Below are 16,902 nucleotides of genomic sequence, written 5' to 3'. Positions count from 1 at the left end.
TATGCACAGTTAGTGTCGATTTGTAGTCAGGGTGTCAAAAGTCAGTCACATCGAAAAGTGACGTTGATCATGTGTGGTAGAAATTGAACTCCAACAAGCTAAGTATTCTGGCATAATCAAGTGAGGATCTTTCCCCACATAAAGATCCATTTACAATATTATATGCATTGAAAACAACTGCTCATGACATTGTAAATTCATATAAATAAGACGGGTTTAAGTCCTTACTTAACTCCAGGTAATCTCATCAAGATAAGTGTATGATGTAGAGAGAGCGGACATTAAGAAACAATGACGTTAAGCGGACGTCATGACACTAAACGGCGACAGCGCCGGGTGATCACATAAAGTCTTTTTAATTTTAGAATAATTTGGCAAATTATCAACGTATCAAGCTAAAATTTTCAACATTTCTTAAACTTTTGTTGTTTTATGTTCCGCATAAATTTTGTAAGCAAAGACTACATATTATTAATTTTATCGCGTCAGTCCACGAACTTTTTGATAACCCCTCGTATAGTATTAAAGTTGAACACAATGCATAAAATAACCATACTCCATATTATTTTCCTATCTCTGACATTGGTACTGGGGTATACGTACCCTTTGCATTCATTACAACTGATTGCTTTCTGGAAACCTACATGGAATGGACGACATGTAGATTACATTGCCTTCGTTTACATTTTATTGCATTTTAAGTGTTCGTACAGCAATGACCCATGCAACTGAGGTCATATTTCTAGAGTATGTTTACACAGGTGAAAAACCTAAAAAGTGTATGACATTGAACTGTTATCGTGTTCAGCTTTAAATGAAGAAATTAGCTCATAAGAAAGGGTTCCTATTACTCTAATTGCTCTGCAAGTTTATCTTGATAGGAAAATTAAACTAATGGAATTGATAACTTTTGAAAAACTTTGTATTCTGAATGGATCCAGGAAATTACCGATTAGGAAAATTATTTTCTTAAACGTGGTCCAGCATGCATTTAATGTGTATGTATGTAGGTGTATGGCTGCTGAAGGATCACAAAAGGCAAGAAAACTGAAACTCCTGTAAAATTTGGAAAAATAAAGTCCATTCAATTTTACTAGATAGCACCTTAGACTTCTTAACCCTTGATATCTACAAAATTCAGGTTTATAATTTGATATAGAGTGACAATTCATTGATTGGGCCTTCTGTGCATTATCTGAACCTACATGTTTATCAGTTTAAGGATAAAACAGAAGAAAAAGAAACTTGAGTAAGAATTATATTAAAGTACATAAGTATTCTTTAAAAATGAAATGAGAACAGTCACATTGCTATAGAATTATCACAGTGTTGATAAACTTCTCATCTCTGTCAATAGCACAAAAATATGGTCCTTCCACTGTCTTGTTATGAATTAATACACTAAACATTGAAAGAAGCTTAGAACTTTTCATCGTCCAAGAATCTTGAAGAAATATTCAACCTGTAAATGATAAAAATATGTTTTAATATCAAAGGACAAAGACATTCATAAATATAAGTATAAAAGATTATTGAATTAGGGAATTTAAATTCCAGTACTAGTGAGCACTTTTGGAACATGCTTTATAAAACAACATCACTAAATTTCATTTTGCAACATCTTATTTTTATGAGACAGTAATTGGGTATGTATAATTAAGATAAAAATTCACAAAGAAGATGGGAGAACAAGCCTTGAAAAATGTCTATGGAATCTCAATTATAATACAATTTCCTTTGATATTTCAGTTAGCATTAATGTAAACTTTATGTAAAATCTCCACAATTTGCAATGATCTCATAAGTGTTAAAATTATTTGTTCCTGAAATAGCATGCACACAGCAAAGAGGGCAAAAATGATGATTTCTTCATACTATAACATAATTTGTCTATATAAGTGAGACTTTGCTCTTAACTTTTGAAAGTATAAAGTATATCTTCAAAGTATGTTTAAAGGTAAACATTTTTGCATAAAAAATACAAAAATATTGTCAATTTGAGCAAGGACTCACTCTACCTTAAAAATACATTTGACACAATATGACACAAAATCTGTATCTTTCCAAGAAATATTTGAAGTCCAGTTATAACATACAAGATTTAAATGGGAACAACTTTTATGAGTTGTGTGGTGTAGTGGTTAGCATGACAGTCTCTAAGAAGAAAACACACTTAGGATTTTTATCACTTGGGTTCAAATCCCAAGAAATCCTTAAATTTTTTTTTTTACCACAGACTAATTTTTGCTGAGAGAATTTTTCAAAGAAAAGTTCTGTTTGTCATAATTTCATACCTTTCGATAATTAGAACTTTGTAAGTTATAAATACTAAGTTCTAAAATTGAATTTGATTTTAACATATTTGAAGCTATTGGCATTTTGCACGCCTTGTTTGCCTGTCTTCTTTGGTTATTGTTGTAATACATTAAATATATGCCAGATTGAAATTTTTACATGCAGTAGGTCTTGCATAATTATGCTAAAATCAAGTAAAAGGACAAGGTTTACAGTAGTTGGCTCATTCTTTACATCTAGATATATTTATATGACAAACTGACCTCTAATAATCCATCCTCCGGCAAATCTGTGCAATGGACTGCGTTGCGGACTTTGTCGACTCCAAATAAAGCTCTCAGAGTACGGGGTCGAAGATGACGAGCAATCTCCTGGGGAAGGAAGTGGTATAAACCAGTTATTTAATTTCTCAATAACATGTTCCTACCTAGCACTTATTTATTTACATATCTTATCATTAAGTTTAATTTCATCAGTTGACCCATATTCATTTTGTCATTTTCAACTGAAATTTCTCCATATGATTTGTCAAGACTAGAAATTAATCATTTTAAAAATGATCTGAGTGACACTGAATTCAAATGTCTGAAAGTGGCTAAATATCTTACAGGGTCAGAAGGTCCCACCATCTCCCTGAAAGCCTGTGGTGCATTCTGGGCCCGGATTTCCATGGCCATACATGGTCCGGATGTCAATTCAGCCACCATTGCTCCATATTCCTGAACTACTCCCTTGTAAACCTCATAAAATTCCTCAGCATTAGCCTTCTCCATGTGAAACATTTCAAGCATGGAGATTTCAAATCCTGCCTCCATGATGCTGCTTATTATCTTTCCTGCCAAACCTACAAAACACAATGATTTCTGAATTCCAATGCTGCTCTGTATATTGTAAGATGGGAGTCAATTTAGGTTCTTGTTAGTTTTAACTTTACATGTAAATAAATAAAACTGAATTTCAAATTGATCAAGGTTTAAATTCAGGAGTGTTTAAATTTGTGTGTTTTCTAATATGTTTAAGTCTAGGCTAGACAAACATGTGTCCCATACAAAACTTTTTTAACTAGAAAATCTTGGCTTCTCACAATTATCTTCAACTAATACATGTGGATATTATGAATAATTGCATGTATATCTGTGAGCAGATCAGGATTTGAACCCAGTCCCCATGAATCACTAGTCATGTGTTCTACCATCTGAGTTATCTGGCCACAGGCAATCAAATCTGCCTTACTGGCCACATATTAATTTCTCAATTAACTGACAAAGATACAATAAATCTATGTCAAATTCCTAAATATAGCCTTACTAACCTGATTTCACAGCATGAGGCTTGATGACACTACATGTACAGTCTGTGAATTTGGCAGTGTTCTGTCGAGAAGGGCCATTGCTGGGGAAAAAGAATTCCAGCTCTCTGGCTGCAGAAGCATGACTATCAGAGCCATGACAGGCATTCTGTGTCTTATCTGTAACACGGTTGTATCAATTTTATATAAACAAACAATTTATACAAAACTTTAAGAAAATGAGACAACTCTTTGATGGAATTTATTGAAGATTGATCTCCCTTTATACATTCTAACTGTGACAATGTTATAAGAATCTTGGAAATATTCTATTTTTCTTTTTTTTTTCTATATATTACAGTTGAACTTTGGTATCTTGAACACTGATATATCAAATACCATGAATATGTCAAAGTGAATTGGAAGTCCTAAGCACTTTTTCTTTATGTATTTAACCTCAATTGACTGTAGTTGAATGTGACGATCTTACCTTTGCCAAACCTGGCCCTAATTGACTGTGGAGCTTCTGAGCGAGCTAAGGCAGAGTCTGTGGGGCCCAAGGCATCCCTCCATGCTGATATACAGCCCTCCCCCATCAGCTCAAAGGCAATGACTGGTCCACTTGTCACAAAATTAAGGAGGGCACTAGAGAAAAAAAAAGATTTTTCTCTGAAGATGATATGTGCTTGAATAATGCATTATTAACAGATTTAAAATTGAATATAATATTTGATTTGGTTTTGGAAATCAAATTTGTCTTAGAAATTACTACAATAATTGTGCTTATGTAATATATATATAAACATGTTAAATTGGCATGTCAAAAAACTAGGGCTGTCACGGTTCCAAAATTTTTCGGGTTGGGTCGGTTCTGTAAATTTTCGGTTCGGTTTCGGGTTTTTCGGTTCGGTTATTTACATCTACCTTAATAAACCTTAATTTCATGAATTTAACTTGAAAAATCTTTATTTGTTACATTAAATTTACATTGAAAACAAGTCTTAACCATGCGAACGTCTAGACCAGGTCCAGCACAATACCCTGATAAAGCTATATAGCTTGATAAAGCTATATAGCTTTATCAAGGTAGTACAAATACCTTGATCAAGGTACTTTATGTAATGAAAATACAAAAAAAATTCTGAAAAAAAATACTGAAAGTCGAGTTTTGAGTTGTTGTCAGTACATTCACTCATGCATGTAAAGTACTCAAACACAAAGAAATCAGTATAAAATCATGTCATGTGAGGAGACGTTCTTTTATGCTGTCTTTTTAATACCTGAGTACTTTTCATGCACGAGTGAACACACTGACCACAACTCATAATTCGACTTTTAAAATTAATTTTTTAAGATTTTTTTTTGTATTTTCATTACATAAAATACCTTGATCAAGGTATTTGTAATACCTTGATAAAGCTATATAGCTTTATCAAGCTATATACCTTTATCAGGGTATTGTGCTGGACCTGTAGACATCGGTGTGTAGAACTACTTGGCCTACTATTAGCCACAACCTGACCATTCCTGCTCGTTTTGATAATTATCTAATACTTCCGTGACAAGTGTTTTGTCATGGAATGAAGTAGATTTCAGTTGTGATGTTTATTTATAACTGTTATCGTCATCATTCCTTTGATTTCGATGACATTTTTTGTATAGAAAAGAATCTAATATATAAACCAGACCCGAACCGAAATCCGGAAAAATGGAACCGAACCTAACAATTTGGACCGCGGTTCTCAATTATTTCGGGTAACTATGACAGCCCTACAAAAAACTGGCACATTTAAAAATAATAAAGCAAAAAATCAGCATGCACTGTTGAATTGATATTTTCTTTAGCATAATAAATATTCATATAAATAGACTAAGAACAATTTTAAGTCTAGTGTAAAAGTTCATATAAGTTTACTGCTTAAAAAGAGTACATTCATAGCATTAAATGGATGTTTTTCATCATGTCTTACTCAAAGTTTCAAAATCACCTATCAAAACAATGAAAGCCAGTTAACATGTCTCTATTAGTCTTCTAAGTCTTAACTAGGGAAATGCAAATTTTTTAAATCTTCATTTCTTTCATATCATGTCTGCATGTTACTTACTCTAGGAAAGGTTTTCCCTGGTGTTCCTGATAAAACTGGAAGGCCTCATTTCTGTTCAGCTGGCACATTTTTAATTTAGTGATCAAAAAACCTTTCTGATAAATAACATCTAAAATTTGTCCCATTTTTGAAACTGCATCTGGCTTAATCATTCCAAGAGTTCTGAAATAAATATATTACGTAAATTAATTTATCTATCATAGACTGCATGGTGAAGATATATGAAATATATTACTTTCAGTAGTTTTCTATCAGTAACATTTTTCTCTTTCAGCAGTTTTATATGAATAATTGCTGGAAATACTGTAAAAGTACATAAATTAGTGCACTCAACATTTAGCACTATTTTCATCATTAATTGATTACCATAATCATGATTTGCCACATTTGAATCTGTTTCTACATGTATTTGTTTCAATCATTTATTAGTGTGTACTTAAACTAGCAGACTTGAGGCAGTGCGAAAGGTGCTAAAATACAATTACCATTGAAATAGGTATAGTACGTTTACAGACCAAAATTTTTTATATTACTGACAGAAATATCATAAATTTTGTCATGATTATTCTAACCTTTCTTTCTTATGTGAAAGACGTGATCTGGTGAAATCATCCCCATAATCAACAAAGTTCATCTGTCTGGATAGAACATTCACAGTGTTTCCTATGTATAAGTCTTCTGGATGAATGCTTTCTATGCGAGTTTTCTTCAGAAACATTCTGTGGTTCTTTATGTCAAACTGAAAAACACACAGTTGAAAAAGTTTGATAATTGTACTTTTGTCAATCTTTGCTCTTTTACAATTCATTATTCATTAGTCTGTCATTTAATTACCATTTCCACTGTGCCATCTTTAACATAATACATAAACTGGTATCTCCTGATGAAGGCTGCATGTGGATCATACCACTCTGCAATGAAGCAGAATCTTTCTTCACCATCTCTCTCCTGTGTGAATAAAATAAAAAAAAGGATTATCATATGACAAAGATTATTTTTGATGCATGTAATATTAATTATAATCTGACCATGGGTATGTATCTATATGTAGACTCAAGTTGATGATACATGCCTGATATATGATATGATTAGATGATATATGCCTGATATAAAGATTAAAAAGCAAATAAATACACTGCTTCCAAGATAGTAATGTTACAGTCTACTGCATGCTCCACATAAACTACCTCATATGCTTGAATGGCCAGTGTACTCAAATTATGACTATTGAATTATTCTGAGAACAAGACACCAACAATTCGGCAGTTTTTCATGTAAAAACTACACTGTGGGTGATAACATAAACACAGGCATGGAGAAAAGCAACAACTTAATTTAAATATTTTGTTACGTATAAAATCCATAGATAGATCATAAATCTTTGATATAAGGTCTCCGCTTTATTTCTATGATTTAGTATACAATATGCGATATAAAACTTACCATCTTGGGAAATTAACACAACAACACAAGTGTCCACATGCAAGTTTCTAACTTGGCTCTGTTGTTGTTCCTGGCAACATCGGACATAGGAATTTGAAAGCCTCAATCTGATTGGACCAAGAATTTTACTTCCTTCAAGGTAATTTTACGTCCATTTCCGGAAGTTATAAGAAAGAAATAAAAACAATTTCAAAGATTGTTAAAATGTGAGCGTCGGTGAGATAATTTGAGAAGGTATTTATACATACAATTTCATACTAATTTCAAACAATTGATTTGAATAAGTTTTCCTTCATATCGGAAGGGAATTTTCTTTTTGTAGAAATATCCTAGAGAAAATTCGGGAGATATCAATTAATGACTCTGGTCTGCTTAGATTTAATTTCAAAATACAATTTCATTGGTTTATTAGCTTTTTCTTTATTCCAGGTAATGGTTTAGTTGATGTCTTTATTTGAAAAAAAAAATGACAAAAAAGAAACGATGCAAAATGCTTATGAAAATGGGATAAACCTTAAATTTTGAAAATTTGTAAGTTTTAAATTAAAATTTAAAAAAAAACTGTATCTGCAAAAAAATATCTGAATTAAGGACTGTTGTATGATAAGCTTATTTTTTTTTTTACTCTCTTGACTGTTTTGATGGGATTTTGAAGAAAAAAATTGTACTATAAAATAGAATAGAATAGGATTTATTACCAAATCAGGGCCCAGTGGGCATAAACATATAACATGTATAATTACAGATAAGATAACAGACAGAATACAACATATAATGAAGAGCAATTCTTCCCATTTAGTACATTGGTGATGTTTTGAGTTTCACATGTAGGCATAGGTTGTCTTTATTTAAGACATTTTTATTTTGCCATGTGCATTGTGGTTATGAAACAGGACAGAGAATAAAATGTAAAAATAACACACAAAATCAGGCTCAAAAGTCAAAAATCCAAATAAAGTTCCAAACTGAGAGCAGAGCAAACACAGACAGAGGTGGGATCAGGAGCCAAGGTGGTGTAAGCATGCCCTGCCAACCGCTCACACCTCCTTGAGCCATTTGTCTTAAACAAAGTAATCCATAGCTTCCAATTCAGTATGAAAATCAGTGACCTAACAATTTATATTATTTAAATATGTCAGTCAACATTTGACATAAGGACAGCTGGTAATTGCAAACAATATCATTGTATCTACCAAAAAAGATTCCAAACAGTTTATTTTAAACAAGATAGTAGATCTCTTGTAACACAGCTTATTTGTCAGTACCCTGCCTTGGTTTATGAATTCTTTGTATGCAGAACATGGTCTTGCATATTGAATCAACTGGGAGACATTTATACATATATATATGCAGGTGATGAAGGTATAAGATGAGATTTTTTTCATTATGTTTTACCCTCATTTAGTGACTACCTGTCTAACATGAAATGTGGCCATCATTTTACATTGTAAACAGTCTGAGCTCATATGAAATTTGTGACTTTTATCCTGCTTTTCATAACAAAACTAATAAAATGAACAGTATTTGTTTGACATTATTTTTCAGAAGTATTTTGTATTAATTTAACACACACATTACAATTTATCAGGAAACTTTTATAGATCAAGAGAGTCAGGTATTTAATACTTCTCTGAACATATTCTGTAATCATACTTGAAGGAAAACGTGTACATTGTGAATTTGCCGTATACATTTATACAAATTTGTTAGATTATGGATATAACGAATTATGGATATAGTGGAGTAAATTCACAGGTACCCAGGATTTTGTTCTAAATGAGTATTACTGGCGTGTATGTGCATAAATGTAAATATAGATAAACATTAAAAATGTTCAAATGAAATGTTGTTAACAAGTGATGTATAAAATCTTTGCACATAACAAAACCATAATTACATTTTTACCAACACACTTAACTTCATATGTGATTATCCTAGCGTTCTTTGTTTCCTTTTGGGACATCATTTTCTCAGCCTGTGTAAAGATGTGAAACACGGTTCAAAAAAAACAATCAGGTTTTGGATATTTTATTTTTTTTTTTTTTTTTCAGAATTAAAATTTACATTCAATACAATAATGAATATAAAAAAAACAGTTTGTATGAGAGAAAAAAATGGTTTTATTCAATATACTTTATTTATTAAAAAGTTTGAAAAAGATTCAAAACTATGAAGAAGGATGTGAAAAACATGTATATGTATTTATCCCATGTTTACCCCTTTATCCTGTGGATATGACTCATTGGATAATTTTTTCATAATCCACAGTTAAGTGCAGTTGTGACGTCACAATGGTTTTTGTGTTAGTGTGATGAAGTAAAATAAAGTGGAGTCCTATATAAAACAGTGTAAAACATTGTTTGTGAAGTATTGAACAGGGGATAAAAAGAATCTCCCATGATTTGTAGTTGGATATGAATTTTATCCAACTCGTTGTGTGTTTTTATCCCCTCGCCGGAGATAAAAAACACACAACTCGTTGGATAAAAATCATATCCAACTACAAATCATGGGAGATCCTATATTTACAGTATATATATACATGTACTTTAAAAAAAAAATTGTTAGAATCAATTTCATTAAGAGATATAACCTACCACATGTGACCTCTTTGGTATTTCCCTTGATAGGTTGCTTCATATAGGTTTGACTGTACTGTAAGCCTTTCACAATTCAAACTCATTAGACACTGGACATGTTTGATCCAGTCAGTTTTATTGGCCTGTAAATGCTCATTTTGTTTTTTAATTGTAGAATCATAACATTTTTAGTAAATCAGACCTAGAAAAGCTGTTGTTGCTATTTATTGGTTTTCTTTTGAAAAAATGTAAATGATGAAATCTGATAAGTGTATTTTAGCATATGTATTACTTAGGTCAACAAAAAAAAAGATTTTTTGATGTACTCTAACTGACCCGTCAAAATTTCCCCTACCCAATCATTTTTTTTAGTACTTTGAATTAATATTTTGTTTGTTTGCAGGCAAATACAGATTGTCTGTATAATTTTTAAAGTTAAGGTTTTATCATTTCTCTAAGACGCATAAGATTGAATGTTTTTAAAGCAATAAATAAGAAGTTTGACTAGTTGTCCAGAGTGTATAATAAAAACATCAATAAACTTTTAGTCAGTGATTTTTATTATGATTATCAATGTATAGGATAATTTTAATAAAAAGATTATACTACCTACCTACCCACCTTGAAATATGTAGATCAAACAAAATTTTTTTTAATGATGGCCTCAGGATAATATGGTGTATAATAATGTGGTTGAAAGGAAACATGCTACTGCAGTGTAATCTTAGATTGAATGAAACATATTTAACATATTTTTGATAATACATTTGTTTTATGGATAAACCAATAATTTAACAGAAAAATAAATGACATCCTGTCAACCCAATTCAACATCTTCAAGAAACTATATATTTAAGGTCTACAACACTTTAAACTGCAGTATTGGTAGGGAAAAAGGGAGACATTTAATATCCAAATTAATTTGTTGACAGACTTTTTAAGTGCCTTATAGGTTCATCGTAAGAATATATATAATACTAAAGTGGAATATAACAGAATATCCCTGAAGGGAAAGCATTAATTGTTTTGACTGGTTTATTGTTGTTTTAGTATACTGTAAGTCAATATACAGAAATTGTGGTATCCTGTAAGTGATGTTTTGAGCTGTCATGCATGAAGAGAAACATGCGATTTGTGTGACAATTAGTTAGCTTTGTAACGATTCTGTGACAGGAGTTAACAAGTATAGGAGGGGTTTTATTTTAGCTTTAGAACAAGTAAGCACATTAGGATTATTTGAATTTAGAGATTTTTTCCTTGGAAAATAGGGTTTTATTTGACAAATTTACCTAAGTGCCATTCTTTTGAAAGTTAATTAAATGTATAACATGTACTATTATTTAAACATATGTTGGTTTTATATATGTCACAAATTGGATTGCTATTTAAATTTTTATCATTTTCAAGGGAATGATTACCTAGTTATAGTAGTTGCAATTTTCACTTCTTGATATTTATTTTTGTAGTTGTTGTTTTGAGTCTGTTTTCTTTTATTCATTTCATTTTCTGATAGGTCTGGTGTGTCAAGATACTTAAGTTTGATGTTATTCATTATACAGGGTTTTAGTACAATCAAGATGGCCGAAGCTTTGGTCAGGCCTAAGACAATCATTGCCAATAGCCAGGTCATCCGAGAAACAAAAAGTGGCTCTGCTGCTAAAGGTAAAGAAATTAGGAAAAGCAAAGCAGCACTGGAAGAGAAAGGCACAATTCTTGTGAGACAGCCACTACCAAAATACAACTTCCAAACACAAACAAGAAAACCAGTGGAAAGCAGCAAAGGGGAGACAAAATATGTTCAACCTGTAGCAAATGTTGAGCCTTACCCCAGAGAAAGCTCTTCAGAAAATGGAGGTAAACTTGTATACAAAGTAAGTCCCCTGAAGACAGGGGATATGGACATGTCTAATAAAAGTGGAGATGGAAAGGAAGGCATTTTAGTGAGGAAAGCTCCTGAGTTGGTGGAGGATAATGGCAGAGATAATGCTGAAGAAGCAGGAGGAAGACTAGAATCTGAAGAGATTAAAAAACTCAGGGAAGAAAATGCAGCTTTAAGGAAGCAAATGGACACCCAGATTGCCAGCCTGACGAAACAGCTTGATGTACAGCTTCAGGTAAAGTCAAATTCTAAACTTATTGTATAAAGCTTTAAAAATCAAAAAAAAAAAGGTATTGTAAGTAGACAACAAATTCTTTAAAATGTCAATCCTGCTGAAAAGTTCCTTATCTCAGATTAGTTTGCAAGTGCTGATCCAGGAATTTTTTTCAAGGAGAGGTTCACACCAACTCAAACAAATGTCAGACTCGGAACTTTGAGGATAGGTGGAGGGGGTTAGGACAAGTTACTTTCTTAATACTGTCAACGTTTCTTCAGATACATGGCTCTTCTTACCATATTAATTTAGAAATTTAATTCAATAACTTTTACGATAGACTTTTAAAACCCTTTACTCTTATTTATCATCTCTTTATTTATTTCACTACTGTTATAAAACATTTACAGTGAAATAAAAGTAAAATCCCCTTTTTTTTTATAGATTAACACAGAGCTTAAGAAGCTGTTGGTGGCATCAGTAGGGGATGACCTGCATTTCACAATGGAGCATCTTGTCAGGTTTGTTAAATTTAGTGGTCAATTAATGTTATCCTTATTTCAGGTTTGCTAAACTGAATTACTAAAATGAATCCTCCTTTATTCAGTTTGATTCAAACTAGCCCTCTCCTCCTTCTAGGGGACTAGAAATAGAAACATGGGCTAGTTTTACTGATACTGAACTTTTATGCTGTAAAGAGAAAAAGTCATTTAGACTGTAACTTAGATGCTTATCTTGTTTTAAATAAGCCCAGAAGTTTGTTACTCTGAGTCTAAACTTTAAACAGGAATGACTTTAAATTGAAAAGGAAAATTAAGAATTACATGTATGAAATCACACAAACAGTCTTAGTATTCTATTAAGATAAGAGTGGAGATTTCAAACAAAATGAAAGTGCTGTAGTCCTTCTGTATTTTCTAAGCTCATAATATTTCTTCATTATTGTGTGTTACAAAGTTGAATTCGTTCAATGTTCAGCATTTGTAATTATATTTTTTATTATGATGAAAACATTGCTAAATAATGCATTGTTAAATAATGGTTGGCCTTTGCATGATCTCATTATAGCATCATTTGGACTTCATTTTCAGAGACAAAGCTCAGCTCTCCAAGGAACTTGGTCATTTCTCCAAGAAGCTGTCAGATGACTATGAACATATGGATAAAATCTCAATCCAGGCAGACATGTGGCGCAGCAAGTTTTTAGCGAGTCGGTAGGTAGCACAAGCATTGAGGAGTGTTAAATTAGAACTGAACTGAATGTGAAATTTTTATCACCAGAAAAAGTAAGTGAATACATATCAGTCTTACTGAGGCAATGTAGAGTTCTAAATTGAAATTCCAGTTCATATCAATATACATTTTTGGATTTGCAAATGATTTACCTGATATAACACCATATAATTTGAGCAATCCCTGTTTATCATTGTATAGATGGATGTTCATCACATGGCCATAAATTCATTGTTAAGATATAATTTCTCAGTGACATCGTGACCTGTTTAGACATTTCATGAAGTACTAGGTGTACAGATCCTGTGACCTTGAACTTGACGTTTGAGTCACTTTAAAAAAAAATCACTTGAGCCTAACATCCTTTGGACTGCAAGAGTTTTGGGTTTGATATATAGCATGTTAATTGACCTTTTGTAAAATACTAGTAGGTTTATAGACCATGAATTTGAACTGTACCTAAGACTTTTTTTATTGATTTGACTAAGCCTTGTAAAAGATATGGATGTGTCACAAGGCATGTTTGGAGAACATATCACAGAAATAATTGAAGTATTACCTAATTAAATGATATGGGAATGTGTTAATTTAACTGAGATCCTCTGGGTTTAATGCTCACTACACTTTTGAGCCACTAATGATTGTTCACTATATACATGCATGCACATTTAACAATTCATATTTAGGTTAAGTTCTCAACAAACTTCAAGCTTGTCAACTCCACATTAAGTTAAATAGTTTGAAACTAATATTTTTTTCAGATTATCACACTGTACATATTGATACACATATTATTAAACTGTAATGTTGCTGCAGCAGGTGACAGTGTGCTCCTTGGAACACTTTTATTTATGATGTGTTACTTGGTAGATTAGATAGATTTAATTTTATAATTGTAGTAGTAGATTGAAATTGTGCACACTCAAATACTATTTCTAAAAGTGCACATGCACTTAAAGTAGAATGGCTCTCTTCTCACTACAGTGGGATTTTTTCTGTAATGAAGACAATTTTTCTAACAGAAGTAGGAGACAAAAATGAAACTTAAGGAAATGTGCATACCTTCCCGAATAATTTGAGACAAATCTTAGTTGAAAGTAAAAATTTTATGGAGGAAACATATTGATTTATCATTTATAGACTTACCTCTCTTTGCAGAGTAACACTCATACTTGAGCATTGCAGCAAAATCTGATTTGAAAAGTTTGTGATATGAAGGTTAAGTACATTTGGTTTTTGTTTTGTAGAGTTATGATTGATGAACTGGCTGCAGATAAAGCTTACTTTGCAATGCTCTGTCAGGAATCCCAGCATGCATTGCAACAGTTGCTAAATGATAGGCATGAACTGCGGAGAAATCTCTTCGAGACGTACAAGTAAGACTCAACAATATCCATAATTTTTAATTTCTAAATCCTTGATATTTGATTGTTTTTATGTCTACATCATAATTTAGTTGATTGTAAATCATACAATAGCTATTTAGTTACCATATCATATGACAAGTATTTCAGCAACTAGTAAATTAGCAATTTTATCCTAAAACTTGACATTTACATGTATTACAACCATGATTAATTTTTTGTGATTTTAGGGATAACTCATTTTATTTACTCCTACAATATTGATTGAATTATCAGCGACATGTATTTTTAGCATTGCTAAAACCATAATTAATAATGCCAAAATCAGCTGGTTGCTAAAAATCCCCATTATGCTGTATGGTATTTAAAAATCATCATATCTAATGATTGATTGGGAAGAAGACATGAAGAAACTCTTTCACAATAATTTTGGTACTGCTCTTTTGCAGGGAAAATTGATATAGTTTAGCAAAGCACTAACTGGCCTTTATCAAATGATGTTGAGTTCATTAAACAATTGCTGTTGCATCATATTTCTCCAAACTATATCAATTTGCCCTGCAAAAGAGTACATATGTAGTACATGTACCCCAGTTCTTTTTAAGACACATTTTAATATAACTTTTATATCTTAATTATTCATAGAGTTATTAAAGGTGAGATATATTAGAAATATTATAATTTCTAGGAGTTTAGAACAAATCAGATCTGCTTTTGACCCACTAACTGCCAAGAAAACCCCAAAGGTACCCTCCACAAATGCCTTGGACCTGGCTCGTATGAACCAGAGACTGGCAGAGAATATTCGATATCGACTACTGCCCCATGACACTGTGATTCAGATGGAGCCTACCCCACCATGGGAAGACAATCTCACCCTGGCAGAATCATATGCCCACCAGGTTTGTAGCAAACTGTATACATGTTTTGTTATCTTGTATACTAGAACTCTAATCATGTGTAATGAGCCAAAGACTTGCCCAATATAAATAACAGGACCACTCTAGACGAGCAATAGTGAAAGATTAGGTTCACTTCTGATGTTGAATAACTATTGAATTGATGTGTGTGTGTTTGTGTGTGTAGACAAACTATAGAAGTGTTTCAGTACTTCTTATGAAAATTGGTTTTCATATGTTAATGAAGTTGAAGCTGTTGATTTTCAGAAGATGGTTTTTAACATAATTTCTCTCTTTCTTTCTTTTTATAACAAAGTTGAGGATGGGACGCTTTGTCTTTCTGTCAAAAAATCTTTCTGATAAATGAATTGTGATTTGTGGTTGAAGTAGCAGCTCATTTTTCTTTTAATCACAAAGGTATCAAAACATGTTGCGTCCTTTTTCAATCAGTTCTTCAACACAAACCTGACTAGAAAATCTTGCTGAATAGTACATATTTTGTTAGAAAATAATTAATCTTTTATTGCAGCTGTTGTCTAGGGAAACAGAAAAAGAAACCAATCAAATGACCTTGACCTCAGCTGTTGCCAGTCGTTACCATCCATATGCCAAGTTTGACAATCTGACCTTCAACTGCTGTGAAAAATGCAAAGGAGAATTAACTTCTGTCTGACTGTAAGCATTTTGAATGATTTAAGATCTTCTTCTTATAAAGTAGGCTCTAATCAGACAAAGGTATGGATTCTTTTTTTTAATATATCAAATTTATACAACTACTATATTGAATCTAGGAAAGGACTTGACATCTATATATTTTTTGTGTTTTTAAAACGTGTACAATATATTTCTACAATATTATATTTGAATTCTTGCTCTGTAATCTCTTTAGATTTAAACAAGAACTGTTTTCACAGTGTCTTGAATTATTCCTTGGGAATTTTTTCCTCATTTGTAATTTCTTTCACTGCATTTTTCATGGATTTGTCATGAATGGAAAGAAATCAATATAAAAACAGTTATGTATTATGCAATGATGTTTTAAAGATACCTTGCATTGATATTCTTTTATTCTATATATTTGAGGTCATTATTGCAGACACCTTTACATGACGTTGATTTCTTTTTTTCTATCAAACTCTGTGCTGTAATTCAATATTTTAAGACAAAGTTGTGTGGCATTACCTTAAGTCTGACTGAGTGGTAAATATGGAAGAGGAAAGATCCACAATTAATAAATAAAATAAAGTCAAACCTTGTTATCTTAAACTTCATGGGAATGGAGAGTTTTAGATATTGAGGTTAAAAGAACGTGAAGAAAAAGTGGACAGAACTTCCAATACCCTATCCATGGTATGCGAGATATTGATCTTTGAGATATCGAAATTCAACTGTTTAATCTGTTTTTCATTGTTTTTTTTTTTTAGTCTTATGTCACTACCTTGGTTAAAAAGCCCATGTGATAAAATTTTAAGACATTCATCAAAGGATCATGCAATCACTTTAATTCATGAACATCATTCATGCTGTTTTAAATATTTCCATTTTATGTGAAAAAAGTCTTTCATACTGAATGGAGAATGTAGCTTTACATTTAAGTGATTTC

At 31.9% G+C, this 16,902-nt stretch overlaps 2 protein-coding genes across 2 annotated transcripts; one reads left to right on the top strand and one right to left on the bottom strand.

Moving 5' to 3' along the window:
* Positions 1 to 1,244: 1,244 nt before the first annotated feature.
* Positions 1,245 to 7,242, bottom strand: LOC133180987 (nucleoside diphosphate kinase 7-like). The gene is made up of 9 exons (XM_061315476.1): positions 7,132 to 7,242; positions 6,523 to 6,636; positions 6,261 to 6,427; positions 5,689 to 5,850; positions 4,074 to 4,228; positions 3,608 to 3,763; positions 2,904 to 3,139; positions 2,559 to 2,666; positions 1,245 to 1,462 (listed from the first exon to the last, which is right to left on the bottom strand). Exons 1-9 carry the CDS (start codon positions 7,132 to 7,134, stop codon positions 1,430 to 1,432), a joined length of 1,134 nt encoding a protein of 377 aa, XP_061171460.1. The 5' UTR covers positions 7,135 to 7,242; the 3' UTR covers positions 1,245 to 1,429.
* A 4-nt stretch (positions 7,243 to 7,246) lies between these two features.
* LOC133180986 (golgin-45-like) lies at positions 7,247 to 16,148 on the top strand. Its single transcript, XM_061315475.1, has 7 exons — positions 7,247 to 7,365; positions 11,270 to 11,824; positions 12,248 to 12,324; positions 12,895 to 13,017; positions 14,284 to 14,412; positions 15,089 to 15,302; positions 15,829 to 16,148. The coding sequence occupies exons 2-7, from the start codon at positions 11,288 to 11,290 to the stop codon at positions 15,970 to 15,972; spliced, it is 1,224 nt and encodes a 407-aa protein (XP_061171459.1). The 5' UTR covers positions 7,247 to 7,365; positions 11,270 to 11,287; the 3' UTR covers positions 15,973 to 16,148.
* Positions 16,149 to 16,902: the final 754 nt, after the last annotated feature.

The sequence above is a fragment of the Saccostrea echinata genome, unplaced genomic scaffold (assembly GCF_033153115.1).
Source record: "Saccostrea echinata isolate AGI-Se365-2 ecotype Australia unplaced genomic scaffold, CSIRO_AGI_Sech_v1 ptg000008l, whole genome shotgun sequence".
Classification (NCBI taxonomy): domain Eukaryota; kingdom Metazoa; phylum Mollusca; class Bivalvia; order Ostreida; family Ostreidae; genus Saccostrea; species Saccostrea echinata.
Note: the sequence above shows the minus strand (reverse complement) of the source record. Positions and strands in the feature narration are given on the sequence as shown.